The sequence below is a fragment of the Salvelinus fontinalis genome, chromosome 18 (assembly GCF_029448725.1).
Source record: "Salvelinus fontinalis isolate EN_2023a chromosome 18, ASM2944872v1, whole genome shotgun sequence".
NCBI classification, from domain to species: Eukaryota; Metazoa; Chordata; class Actinopteri; order Salmoniformes; family Salmonidae; genus Salvelinus; species Salvelinus fontinalis.
This window is the reverse complement of record NC_074682.1, coordinates 10984267-10998896: the sequence shown is the minus strand read 5'-3', so window position 1 is coordinate 10998896 and position 14630 is coordinate 10984267. Positions and strand designations below refer to the sequence as shown.

The window sequence follows — 14630 nt, the reverse complement described above, 5'->3', positions numbered from 1 at the left end:
TAATAGAACCCGTTTAGAGCAACGTTTTTTTATTGTGTTCTTTTTAGCAGATAAATGAGGCAGTGTATGCGTCCTAGTTTGATTTGTCTGCCAGGGCCCATGTCCGTTTATTGAGATTGAGAGTGTTCCCTGGGCACAGTAATGAACCATTTTATGATTCATTATCCCATTGCGGATTCCTGCTGGCAAGTCTGCAAACTTTCTAATTAGCTTAGGTCAAACATTCAAACAGTTTTCTTCTAATTATCAATGCTTATTACAGAACGGACACCGCAACAGAAACAGCCACAGAGGAATAGATTGATGTGGGTGGTGCTGTTGCATTGTGGAGAAAAAAGGATTTCTTCTCGTGGTGGGGGAATGTTGTGGAAACATTGAGGGAACAAACGGCAGGGAGGGATTTGCTGAATAATTGCTGGGGAAGAGGCCAGGGGAATACAATCTCACAGGGAATCACAGAGAAACAGGAAGAGGAGAGTTAAATAAACGCCACTGACAGAATCCCATCATGCGCTTAACTCCTGGGTCTGTCTTTAGTTTCTGAGAAGTCTCACAGCTAGATCATTTAACGGTTATTGTACCAGGGCTGTCAATATTGTTAACAGTTTTGCAGACACAGCTGCTATACAGATGAAGGATCTTAATTTGACCCAGATTACTATGGCAGGAAAAGAATCCTGCAGCAACAAGAAATGTAAATTATTATGTGGATTATAATTAATGAAACATTTTTGCTCCAACCAGGTTGCTCATATTTTTTGTTGCCTTTCATTTAAGAGATAACCACACATACTGCTATATTTACATTGCTGTCGTCATATTAACTGAATAATAAAGAAAAAGACAGAGTATTTAAGTACAGAAAAAAAAACATTTTTAGTCCTGAAGTGAGAATAAAGTTTAAATCCCCTGTATGCAGAGCTTTTTGTCCAGTGGCAGGCTGCGTTGTTGTCTTTCTATTCTACACATCAGCAGTGAGTAATGTGCCTATTACAATAGAATGGAGAGCAGTCACTAATTGTGCAGATGAAAGAGTGGGTGAAGTGAAGCTTTGGTGGTTGGACTGAATGGAAGGATTAATCCTCCCCTCCTCTCCTGCGGAGGGAGGATGCTGTCCCTATCTCCCTCTCTCTCTCTCTCTCTCTCTCCCAGCTAATTAGAGAGAGAGATAGAGAGAGCGAGAGAGAGAGAGAGAGAGAGGGAGAGCGAGCAAACAAACAAGCCAACTAACACCAATGCCCAAACCACCAACTAAAGGCACATGTTCCCTGTCTTTGAATATTAGCCCCTGCTCAGCCAAGGTGGCTGTGGCGTGGACACCCCTCTGGGAGGCTTTAGGCGAACATGATGGAACACATGCAATGTCATGGAGACACAGGAAGAGCAAGAGACACAGTCACAGAGACTAGAACAGAAATGAGGGAAATACACTACAGTGGATGGAGAGGAAATCTGTGGGGTATTAGTAGAGGGTTTAAAACAGAGGAAGAGATTGGTATCGGAGGGGTTTCAGTAGAATGAATCAGGCTCTGAAGCACTGCAGTATTCAATAAGGGATTCTGAGAGATCTGTAGTCTGCTGGTGTTTGCCCAGGTACATTACCACAAAAGCATGATCTTTTAGAGACACTCAGGCATTAGAACTAAAGGAGAAGAGAACGGGTGAAGGTTTGGAGAACTAATCTAGATAGTCATTCACTCTATACTCAGGACTCCAACTATATAGTACATAGAATTAGTGGGCCTTATTGTCACTTTTAGAGGAGTACCACTATTTATTTACATGGGTAAAAGGGTCATTCATTTACATTATAAGGAATCGGGTTGTCGCAAAGATAGAGGCAAGTCATTTAGGCGAAAAGAAAAATAGTAGAAGACAGTGAAATGACATCTAAAAGTCTATAGGCTGTTGTGCAGTCTGCACAGCCCACTGCAGGCTCATCCTGTGGCAGAAATAGACATGCTCTCTCGCTGTCACCCAGCTCACGCTATGCTGGAGATCAGCTCACTCCCCCTCAACATCAAGTCGGATTTAAGGAGTGAGAGACTGAGAAAGGAAAGAAAAGCTAAAGTGATTCGTAAAAGGAAACGACTGTGTGAGGGGAAAAAAGGGTGATAGGATTTAAATGTATGTTTTTCACTCTGAGGGAGAAGACAGCTGGAATAATATATATTTCTACCGTTCCTCTTGATTTGATTCGCTCTGTCTTCCGCCTCCTGCTCCCCCCCCCCAGCATCCCTCCTCCCTACCCCCCTACCCTAAAGTGTGTGCCCAGTGAAGGGGCACTATCGTTTACCAACACTCTAATGAGAACAGCCAGCACACCAGACTCCACTTCACTCACCACCAAGCTCACAAAATATATTTCATTTGTTTATTATTGACTGCATCACTTTAATTAGAAAAAGGTATCTGGGCGAGGAAAGGGTTTAGATTTCAGCAGTCTCTCATTCCGTATTCTTGATTCGTCGGAGACGTTCTGGGTTTGATTTCCTCTTCACAGTTCAAGGCAGTTTGGGAGCAGGACAGGAATTCAATCAGAAATACAGTGTTTTCAAACATTTTATCCGCTATAAACACAGTTTAACTCATGTACCTCATATTCAGGTATATTAGCTGTGGTATTACTAGGTTGTTAGTGTTACTGCATGTTATTTGAATACGATTCAGTATTACTTCAGTTGGTTATGGATGTTTTTGTAAATACATTCCATTTAAGAAATCCTCATTTGGGCCTCCCGGGTGGCGCAGTGGTCTAGGGCACTGCATCGCAGTGCTAACTGCGCCACCAGAGTCTCTGGGTTCGCGCCCAGGCTCTGTCGCAGCCGGCCGCGACCGGGAGGTCCGTGGGGCGACGCACAATTTGGCTAGCGCCGTCCGGGGTAGGGAAGGTTTGGCCGGTAGGGATATCCTTGTCTCATCTCGCTCCAGCGACTCCTGTGGCGGGCCGGGCGCAGTGCGCGCCAACCAAGGGGGGCCAGGTACACGGTGTTTCCTCCGACACATTGTTGCGGCTGGCTTCCGGGTTGGAGGCGCGCTGTGTTAAGAAGCAGTACGGCTGGTTGGGTTGTGCTTCGGAGGACGCATGGCTTTCGACCTTCGTCTCTCCCGAGCCCGTACGGAAGTTGTAGCGATGAGACAAGGTAGTAATTACTAGCGATTGGATACCACGAAAATTGGGGAGAAAATGGGATAAAAAAAAAGAAAAAAAAGAAAAAGAAAAAAAAGAAATCCTCATTTTGAGAACACGGGTGTTTAAGGAAACTTCCATCCAGTTTTTGTGATAAATAGCGTTAGCATATGTTTTGGGAAGTGTACTTTTAAATTGTGTTTGTGTCCATCAATCTTCTTCTTCTATCTCTAAAACTTGGAGATAATCAAAATTCTTTCAGTGCCCAGTCCATGTTTTCCCATAGTCTTTGTAGATGTGTGAGGTGGTGCCAGTTCCAGCTATTTGTTTTTCATCTGCAGGATGAAAGGTTTGTAAGTCCAGAGTTTTAAGCACCGAGCCAGACCACGAGGAGAGGAGACAGCCTTGGAGCGGGAGCGAGAGAGAGAGAGGGAGAGAAAGAGAGAGAGAGAGAGAGGTGGATGGTGGACGCTAAGGAGAAGGACGTGGGGCGTGGCATTTTTACACTTCTTTGATTTCCGCAGGCTATGTCATCATTGGAGTCCCAAAAATAAACCACATCTGCCAGTGTAAAAAAAGACGACTACCTCTGTGCTGTGTGTGTTAAAAATAAATGAGTACTGTATGTGTTTGTTAGAAGGACCTCCTTTACTAGGGCATGGGGAAATGAAGTTCTATTACAACCACCATGCGGCTGGTTCCTGGCCACTCATCAGAGGAACGGCGTAAAGATCTTCACGACGATGATGACGATGATAATGGCTATTACAAAGGTCTTGTCCATTTATAGCTTGAGTTCTATAGTCCCAAATGGATTTTTTTATGAGGGATTGTTTGTATTTACCCTGTGATATATTACACGAGCCGTGTGTGTGTGTGTGTGTGTGTGTGGTGTGTGTGTGTGTGTGTGTGTGTATTAGTGTACAGTAATACTGGATTCATATTAGGCAAAAAGGCAAAGATACATTTTGATGGCACCGTGAAGAATGTGTGTGAAGTGGGGGTCCGTTGTGTGTATGTGAGGGATGGTCTCACACAGGGATATTCTGTAGATCCCACTCATATAATTGTTTCCCTACTTGGCGTGCAGTCCTGCTCCATGAAGGGGCAACGCCAAGGGTGCTTTATACATCAGGCGAGCTGATGAATCACCTTTTAAAGATATCAGAGAGAGGCCTGTTTTACGTGAAAGATGAGCCCAACACAGAGCTCAGGGGCCCTGTCCGCCTCCGTGTGCAAATTCTTCACTGTGGAAATGTACATTTTTATCAACTGTCCAGAAAAGTCATGGCACATCCTAGCTGAATAAATCAAAGAGATTTTGTTTGCTTGCATTCCTTTCTCTTGGATAAGCTCGTGTGTATGTGGCCTGCAGTGTGGTTGGCTGACATTAAATAGAGGGGGCTCACATCTGCATAAAACTCCCGGCCCGTGTCTTCTGGGATGGGACCTGACTGGATGTCTTTGAGCCAAGGGTACTCAGACAGTAGGTGGTGTTTACACACACACACAATACCCCTGTGCCCACACACACTCTGGGGCGCTATAGCTACTCTGCCCTGCAGAGGCAAAGCGCAGTCATGACGTATTTTTCTTTACTGCAAAATCTGCCTTCAAAGTATTTTTCTGTCTAGACAGACAGCAATTTCTGATACTCCATTATATATTCTGATCAACTGGCTTGTTCTTGTGTCAGGAAACGAAATACCACATTAATCAGATGATATACCTAGCCATTACAACAGGTTTTTGACCAAATTCGTAGTTACTGCATTTTCCCTTTGAAAGGCACTATTGTGTTGGTGGCCCTATTAAGCTATTTCAATAATGAATATGCTTTTGGTGTCAATTTGGTACCTTTGCCAACAGTTGCCAAAAGCCAGTGGTTATTCTGTAGTTTACTGTAGCAGCAGCCCACTGAGATGGCCATGTTTACTGTAAAGCCTGACATATTTTTTGAGGAAATGGTAGTGCACAGTGCAGCAGAGTCTGTTTTGTCATGGTGTATTTCGCAGTGGAAGGAAATAGAGTCTGTATATTGTTGAGCCCTCAGAAAAGCTTGCCTCTTTCAGGTCTCTCAGGAGGAAACTCTCTCTCTCACACACACACACTCTCTCTCTCTCTCTCTTGCCTCTCTCTCTCTCTCTCTCTTGCCTCTCTCTCTCTCGCTCTTGCCTCTCTCTCTCTCTCTCTCTTGCCTCTTTCTCTCTCTCTCTCTCTCTTGCCTCTCTCTCTCTCTTGCCTCTCTTTCTCTCTCTCTCTCTCTTGCCTCTCTCTCTCTCTCTCACTCTTGGCCCTCTCTCTCTCTCTCTCTCTCTCTCTCTCTCTCTTTCCTCTCTCTCTTGCCTCTCTCTCGCTCTTGCCTCTCTCTCTCTCTCTTGCTCTTGCCTCTCTCTCTCTCTCTTGCCTCTCTCTCTTGCCTCTCGCTCTCTCTCTCTCTCTTGCCCCTCTCTCTCTCTCTCTCTTGCCTCTCTCTCTCTCTCTCTTGCCTCTTTCTCTCTCTTGCCTCTCTCTTTCTCTCTCTCTTTCTCTCTCTTGCCTCTCTCTCTCTCTCGCCTCTCTCTCTCTCTCTTGCCTCTCTCTCTCTCTCTCTTGCCTCTTTCTCTCTCTTGCCTCTCTCTCTCTTGCTTCTCTCTCTCTCTTGCCTCTCTCTCTCTCTTGCCTCTCTCTCTCTCTTGCCTCTCTTTCTCTCTTGCCTCTCTCTCTCTCTTGCCTCTCTTTCTCTCTTGCCTCTCTCTCTCGCTCTTGCCTCTCTCTCTCTCTCGCTCTTGCCACTCTCTCTCTCTCTCTCTTGCCTCTTTCTCTCTCTCTCTCTCTCTTGCCTCTCTCTCTCTCTTGCCTCTCTTTCTCTCTCTCTCTCTCTTGCCTCTCTCTCTCTCTCACTCTTGGCCCTCTCTCTCTCTCTCTCTCTCTCTCTCTCTCTCTCTTTCCTCTCTCTCTTGCCTCTCTCTCGCTCTTGCCTCTCTCTCTCTCTCTTGCTCTTGCCTCTCTCTCTCTCTCTTGCCTCTCTCTCTTGCCTCTCGCTCTCTCTCTCTCTCTTGCCCCTCTCTCTCTCTCTCTCTTGCCTCTCTCTCTCTCTCTTGCCTCTTTCTCTCTCTTGCCTCTCTCTTTCTCTCTCTCTTTCTCTCTCTTGCCTCTCTCTCTCTCTCGCTCTCTCTCTCTCTCTTGCCCCTCTCTCTCTCTCTCTCTTGCCTCTCTCTCTCTCTCTTGCCTCTTTCTCTCTCTTGCCTCTCTCTTTCTCTCTCTCTCTCTCTCTCTCTTGCCTCTCTCTCTCTCTCTCTTGCCTCTTTCTCTCTCTTGCCTCTTTCTCTCTCTCTTGCCTCTCTCTCTCTCTCTCTTGCCTCTTTCTCTCTCTTGCCTCTTTCTCTCTCTCTTGCCTCTCTCTCTCTCTCTCTCTCTCTCTCTTGCCTCTTTCTCTCTCTCTTGCCTCTTTCTCTCTCTCTTGCCTCTTTCTCTCTCTCTTGCCTCTTTCTCTCTCTCTTGCCTCTTTCTCTCTCTCTTGCCCCTCTCTCTCTCTCTCTCTTGCCTCTCTCTCTCTCTCTTGCCTCTTTCTCTCTCTTGCCTCTCTCTTTCTCTCTCTCTCTCTCTCTCTCTTGCCTCTCTCTCTCTCTCTCTTGCCTCTTTCTCTCTCTTGCCTCTTTCTCTCTCTCTTGCCTCTCTCTCTCTCTCTCTTGCCTCTTTCTCTCTCTTGCCTCTTTCTCTCTCTCTTGCCTCTCTCTCTCTCTCTCTCTCTCTCTCTTGCCTCTTTCTCTCTCTCTTGCCTCTTTCTCTCTCTCTCGCTCTCTCTCTCTCTCTTGCCTCTCTCTCTCTCTCTCTCTTGCCTCTCTCTCTCTCTCTTGCCTCTTTCTCTCTCTTGCCTCTCTCTTTCTCTCTCTCTCTCTCTCTCTCTTGCCTCTCTCTCTCTCTCTCTTGCCTCTTTCTCTCTCTTGCCTCTTTCTCTCTCTCTTGCCTCTCTCTCTCTCTCTCTCTCTTGCCTCTTTCTCTCTCTTGCCTCTCTCTCTCTCTCTCTCTCTTGCCTCTTTCTCTCTCTCTTGCCTCTCTCTCTCTCTCTCTTGCCTCTTTCTCTCTCTTGCCTCTTTCTCTCTCTCTTGCCTCTCTCTCTCTCTCTCTCTCTCTCTCTTGCCTCTTTCTCTCTCTCTTGCCTCTTTCTCTCTCTCTCGCTCTCTCTCTCTCTCTTGCCTCTCTCTCTCTCTCTCTCTTGCCTCTCTCTCTCTCTCTTGCCTCTTTCTCTCTCTTGCCTCTCTCTTTCTCTCTCTCTCTCTCTCTCTCTTGCCTCTCTCTCTCTCTCTCTTGCCTCTTTCTCTCTCTTGCCTCTTTCTCTCTCTCTTGCCTCTCTCTCTCTCTCTCTTGCCTCTCTCTCTCTCTCTCTCTCTCTCTCTTGCCTCTTTCTCTCTCTCTTGCCTCTTTCTCTCTCTTGCCTCTTTCTCTCTCTCTTGCCTCTTTCTCTCTCTCTTGCCTCTTTCTCTCTCTCTTGCCTCTTTCTCTCTCTCTTGCCTCTTTCTCTCTCTCTTGCCTCTTTCTCTCTCTCTTGCCTCTCTCTCGCTCCCTGTTTATTCCTATATTTATCTACATCTGTACAATTCTCTCCATCCTGCTCTTCTCCTTTCATTCTTCTTTTTTTGTGATTATGTCTCTGAATTTTGTGGAAAACATGTTGAGGCGCTCCCCTTGGTGACAAGAGCAATTTGGCTCTCATATGTTCCTCCCCTCCAGTCACTGGTTAGTGCTGGTGTGTGTGTGCATGTTTGTGTATGTGTGTGCTCGCGTGCGTGCTCGTGTTCGTCTGTTACAAAGCAAGAGACAGCAGGCCTTTCACTAACAGCTAGCTTGTTTGAATTTTGAGGAGGTTCTATACAAAACATCCTCAGTTCAACTATCTAACTTTGACTTTGAATGTAATAGTTTCTGGGCAATTCAACAACGGAATGTTTCATTTTTAAACAAAAGAATGTAAATACTAATGTTTGAATTAGTGCTCCAGCAAATGAGGCGTGTGAGTGGTGTTTAGAGGCCGGCAGGGTGGGGGCGGGGGTGGGGGCAGGTCGGGCCTCTTCTCTCCTCTCTCTCTCTCTCTCTAACCTGACAGCTCATCAGCAACTCGGCGCAGTAATTGAAAATCATGGGAAAAGTGGATAATGATCGTTTATTTGTGTGAAATTCAAACGAGAAAAGCTGGACTTGGAGGTTCAGGGGCTTATCTGGCTGTGGTTGGCTGAGTAATTAAATCAGGAAAGCCAGTGAAGTTCTCCTCAGCTCAGCGTCTCGTCCTGTTTCTCCTTTAATCAGGCGCCCATTAAACGTCTGATTGCGCGCCCCATCTTCTGACTCCAGCTCAGCTATTAAACAGGAAGTGAAGGCCTTTCTCTGTGGCAGCAGCTCAAGGGTGGGGGAAGATTATGGAGGGTGCGTTGGCAGAGTGGATGGCATTCGAGCATGCACAGGATGCAAGGTGAGAGAGAAATGGCAGGACATGTATGGTATTAATGGAAGGGGAGAGAGGGGGAGAGCGACATGCAGGTGAAAAAAAGTATGTGGACACCTGCTCGTCGAACATCTCATTACAAAATGATGGGCATTAATATGGACTTGTTACCCCTTGCTGCTGTAACAGCTTAGACTCTTCTGCGAAGGCTTCCCACTCGATGTTGGAACATTGCTGCGGGGACTTGCTTTTTTACTGCAAAATCTGCCTTCAAAGTATTTTTCTGTCTAGACAGACAGCAAATTCTGATACTCCATTATATATTCTGATCAACTGGCTTTTTCTTGTGTCAGGAAACAAAATACCACATTAATCAGACTTGATTCCATTCAGCCACATGAGCATTAGTGAGGTCGGGCAGTGATGTTGGGCAATTAGTCCTGGCTCTCAGTCGGCGTTGCAATTCAGGTGTTTGATGGGGTTAAGGTCAGGGCTCTGTGCAGGCCAGTCAAGTTCTTCCACACCGATCTCAACAAACCATTTCTGTATGGACCTCACTTTGTACACGGGGGCATTGTCATGCTGAAACAGGAAAGGGCCTTCCCTAAACCGTTGCCACATAGTTGGAAGCACAGAATCATCTAGAATGTCATTGTATGCTGTAGAGGTAAGATTTCCCTTCACTGGAACTAACCCAAACCATGAAAAACATTCCTCCTCCACCAAACTTTACAATTGGCACTGTACCTTCGGGCAGGTAGCGTTCTCCTGGCCTCCGCCAAACCCAGATCCGTCTGTCGGACTTCCAAATGGTAAAGTGTTTGTGGAGAACAAGTTTCCACTGTTCCAGAGTTCAGTGGCGGCGAGCTTTACACCACTCCAGCCGGCGCTTGGGATTGCGCACTGCTCGGCCATGGAAACCCATTTCATGAAGTTCCCGACGAACAGTAATCGTGCTGACGTTGTTTCCAGAGGCAGAAGACACAAGCTGACTGGGAGTATTATGCAGATGTGAGCCACCTTCATTGTAATGTCAGCCATCTACACTGCAGGTCACACACACACGCGCTCACACACACACACACACACACACACACACACACACACACACACACACACACACACACACACACACACACACACACACACACACACACACACACTGACAGTCAAGCTGTTTTGATGGTCTCTGTGGGGAAATAGCAGCAGCATAAATAGCACCGTTGTTTGCCCTCTCTATTCAAATGCAGCATCGTCCAAACTGCTGTCTCCACATATTCAGTGACACATGACCTCGACCAATGTCAGGTGTGATTCCTCCACTGCTCTCCACCGTATAGATATCGTCCAGATTCCAGCGATGCCTGCTACACACTGCTGAGGACCACCTCCGGATCTGGGACAGCTGATTGCATATATACATTTTTTTGGAGTCAGACCACACTGTCAGAGTGGACAAGGTTATTCAGCCAGAAGAGAGATTGTATTGTTTTGTGTTTACATTATCCCGACCTATAAGGGTAATTCCACGAAATGAGTGCATTTCTTGCGTCCCTTTGATATTTTAAGTAGAAATTGTAGAATTGTAGAATTTTAAAAGGCTGTTATATTAAATGAAGTGCCCTTTAATATAGAAAATTGAATACATTTTAAATGAAAACTTGATGAAGGGTCAAAAGTCACCATTTTGACATGTCCCTCTTATGGGACATTTTGACATGTCCCTCTGTTACTCCCAAAGTTTTCGCCGTCACTGTAAATTCCTATTTATTTTATTGTTTTGACAAAGTCATTTCCAAAGATCATTATTTATTTAATGTGATTAGTGATTCATTTTAAGGTAATAAAAAACCCTGTCCCTCGTTTTAAGGTCAACCCTGTTATGTGAACTGAACTCTCGTTTTAATACCTGTCAAACTATTCCTTTTTAAATCTACATTTTTCAAGGAACATTAAACCTCCAACAATCAAATCATAGTGTCAAAACTATGTCGATTGGACTGTACTGTACCTCCGTGGCTGTGCTCATAGTGTCTCCTCTCATCTCTTCCGCCCTCCCCTCCCCTCCTCCTGCCCTGCAGCCCCAGTCATCCTGAATGAGCTGAACTGGACTCAGGCTCTGGAGAGGGTGTTTATTGATAACCGCCGGGAGGACAGCTCCCTGCGCTGGCAGGTGTTCGGCAGCTCGACGGGGGTCACAAGATACTACCCAGGTAAGTCCTAGACCATTATTAATAAGGATATTATCAAAGTTTACTATAACTATTGTATAGACATAGAGGTAAAAGAGATCACGTTCTCTCGAGTGGCGCAGCAGTCTACCGCACCGCATCGCAGTGCTTGAGGCGTCACTACAGCCCCGGGTTCAATCCCAGGCTGTGTCCCAGCCGGCCGTTGACCGGGAGACCCATGAGGCGGTGCACAATTGGCCCAGAGTTGTCCGGGTTAGGGGAGGGTTTGGCCGGCTACGATTTCCTTGTCCCATTGCGCTCTAGCGACTCTTTGTGGCGGGCCGGGCGCCTGCAAGCTGACTTTGGTCACCAGCTGGACGGTGTTTCCTCCGACACATTGGTGCAGCTGGCTTCCGGGTTAAGCGAGCAATGTGTCAAGAAGCAGTGCTGCTTGGCAGGGTCGTGTTTCGGAGGACGCATGGCTCTTGACCTTCGCCTCTCCCGAGTCTATAGGGGAGTTGCAGCGATGGGACAAGACTGTAACTACCAATTGGATACCACAAAATTGGGGATAAAAATGAGAGGTCGAGCAAAAAAAAAAAAAAAAAGAGATCAAGTTGCAGAATGATGTTTTGTATTCCTCCTTTTTCCAGCCACTCCTTGGAGAGCACCCAATAAGATTGACCTGTATGACGTGCGCAGACGACCATGGTGAGTACTGACGTCCATGTTCTGTTTTCTTCCTCTTACATACGATAGAGAGGCCCTACAGGTTTTCCATTCAGATGTTCTCCCACCAGGCGGCCAGCCTAAGGCCATTTACATGTGATTCATCTACTATTTATTTGCCTACAGAATCCTGCTTTATTATGGGATATTCTATTCAACCTAAGGACAATAATATTAGGAAAGCACATATTTGTTTAATATGAAAGGTTCAAATAGTATTTTCTGCTCCCAATACACTTGCAACATCTCAATGAATTTGGGGGGAAAAATGGTTTTATAAAGACGTTTTATTGTCTATAGAATGCCACATATTCTAATTTCAAATATTAAAGCCCCAGATATCTTTGTTAGAACCTTCTCCGTGTATTGTGTTGTGAAATCCAATGTAACCAGTCTTTTATTGTGTTCTTGTAAGCTTTGGTCTATTATAGATGTTAGTCGTCGTCGTCCCCCCCCCCCAAGCTAAATAGAATAGTTCGCTCCTTTGTTTCAGACCACTGAGGTTAAAGCATTATCTAACCCCTATTTATCTCAGTGAGTTACCAGAGAAAATACATTCTCTTCAACTACAAGGACAGCAGCCAAGTGACAAATAACATATGGAGTGGTACCATTGCTGTGTTGTATTAAGTGTTCACCTGCCATTTGGTTTGTGAATCCCTGCTGTGTGTCAGATCTTAGCCAGGGCCAGGGACTCACAAAGCACGGCAGTTTGAAGTTTTTCGACAGCACCGAGTGTGTGAGGCCAAACATCCCCCTTCCCCCTACACCCTCACCCCTCCATCCTGCCTCTACCTGTCACTGTCACTTCAGCTCTGTTTAAGAGCTGCCTGTTGCCTGGTTGCAGATTAAAGCACACCGGACATAATCATGACAGCCACATTGATTAGAGTTGATGCTGGTTTCCATCCCTGGCTGTCTGCCTGTGTCCAGCTCCAGCATAGCTTGGTTAGTGGTTCAGGCCAAGGGTTGGCCAGAGGTGATGGATGGGCCGGAGGGCAATGCACTGAGACGAACAGCAAACTCCCACTGTATACGATTCAAACACTTACAGTCCACTCCAGATGTATCTGTCAGGTAAATAAGCAACGTATTTATACCAATATCAACAGAGTTTGCTTTATTACACACTCCCATTAACATGCTATTGTCACGCCCTGACCTTAGAGATCCTTTTTATGTCTCTATTTTGGTTTGGTCAGGGCGTGAGTTGGGGTGGGCATTCTATGTTTTGTGTTTCTATGATTTTCTATTTCTATGTTTTGGCCGGGTATGGTTCTCAATCAGGGACAGCTGTCTATCGTTGTCTCTGATTGAGAACCATACTTAGGTAGCTCTTTTTTCCACCTGCGTTTGTGGGAAGTTGACTTTGTTTAGGGCACATAGCCTTTGAGCTTCACGGTTTGTTTGTAGTGTTTATTGTTTTGTTCGGCGTCTTGTTTAATAAAGGAACATGCACGCTCACCACGCTGCACCTCGGTCCTCTTCTTTAAACAGCCGTGACAGCTATTACATATACAGATAAATGTTCAGCACACTCATAGGCCTACTCATATGAAACCAAGAAGTACTGATTCTGCTCAGAAGGTTAAAGTTGCCGTTAAAGATGTGTGAGAAGCCTGTGTTTAGCTAAACTCCAGGTTGTTTCCCAGCGTATCAGAATGAGGAAGTAATACAGCTCTTCCTGACAGACTAATTAAGTTAACACTCTGGGAGAAAGTGTCCCTGCAATGCCTCTGCTCTGGCAGACATGGGCTTTCACACAATACCTGTAAAACACTGTAGACCTCCACATGAACACGGCGCCGCCAATAATTGGGTTGTTTGTGTTAACAATGGGCTACAGTGCGCCGCTGACAAGTTAAAAAGGAGGATCATCTCTGTGTTTTCTTTTAGTGCCTTCGCTTCCAACAACTACACTGAGCGTACAAAACATTAGGAACATTCTTAATGTTGAGTTGCACCCCCCTTTTGCCCTTAGAAAAGCCTCAATCTGTTGGGGCGTGGACTCTACACGGTGTCTAAAGCATTCCACAGGGATGTTGACTCCAATGCTTCCTACAGTTGTGTCAAGTCCTTTGGGTGGTGGACCATTCTTGTTACACACGGGAAACTGTTGAGCGTGAAAAGCCCAGCAGCGTTACAGTTCTTGACACACTCAAACCGGTGCGCCTGGCACCTACTACCATACCCCGTTCAAAGGCACTTACATCTTTTCTCTTGCCCATTCACCCTCTGAATGACACATACACAATCCAAGTCTCAATTGTCTCAAGGCTTAAAAGTGCTTCTTTAACCTGTCTCCTCCCCTTCATCTGCACTGATTGAAGTGGATTTAACAGCTGACATCAATAAGGGATCATATCCTTCACCTGGTCAGTCTATGTCATGGAAAGAGCAGGTGTTCCTAATGTTTTATACACTCAGTGTATATGACAACCCATTTTAATTCCCTCACACAGGAGAAGAGTCTTCCTTGAGGCAGAGAGGAACGTGGATTTGAGAGAGGGAGAGGGTTTCATTTATTTTTTTACCTTCATTTAACTAGGCAAGTCAGTTAAGAACAAATTCTTATTTGCAATGACGGCCTACACCAGCCAAACCCGGACGACGCTGGGCCAATTGTGTTCCGCCCTAAGGGATTCCCAATCATGGTCGGTTGTGATACAGCCTGGATTCAAACCAGGGCGTCTGTAGTGATACCTCCAGCACTGAGATGCAGTGCCTTAGGCCTCTGTGCCACTCGAGAGAGATGGATAGATGGAGAGAGAGCTGAGAGGAAGGAAGGGAGTCTGGAGACAGAGGATGTGACAGGGGTAGACAGGGGTGGATGCTTTCCACTGAAGAGCACCATGTCACCCCCTGGTCCTCCATGTTTGTCACTGTCATTGCTCCCATGCTTCTCTTCTCTGCCTGTTGGTCTCCGACTTTCCCTCCGTCCTCTCTGAAAGCTCCTGTGTCCTGTTGCCTAGCAACCTGTGCCCATGCCGTGTTGAGTGGCGGGGCCGTGGCAGGGAGTGCCATGATGTGTCAGGTCATGCTTGTGTGATTATGGTCTAACACGCTGTCTTCGGTTGTGACACTCTCTGGAGGGGTCAGCCAATCGCAGGGGGCTAAAAGACCACCCATTGGGTTAGGTAAGCCAATCACGTGTTTGTTAGGGGACAGCAATAGATAA

General features: G+C 46.1%; 1 protein-coding gene across 5 annotated transcripts in view; it reads left to right on the top strand.

Moving 5' to 3' along the window:
* Nucleotides 1-14630, top strand: part of LOC129814952 (voltage-dependent calcium channel subunit alpha-2/delta-2-like) — a 264188-nt gene that overhangs the window by 168828 nt on the left and 80730 nt on the right. For all 5 annotated transcript variants that reach the window (XM_055868130.1, XM_055868128.1, XM_055868131.1 and 2 more), the window contains 2 exons: nt 10634-10765; nt 11377-11434. In XM_055868130.1, the coding sequence (XP_055724105.1) occupies nt 10634-10765; nt 11377-11434 (190 nt within the window). The remainder of the gene's footprint in view (nt 1-10633; nt 10766-11376; nt 11435-14630) is intronic.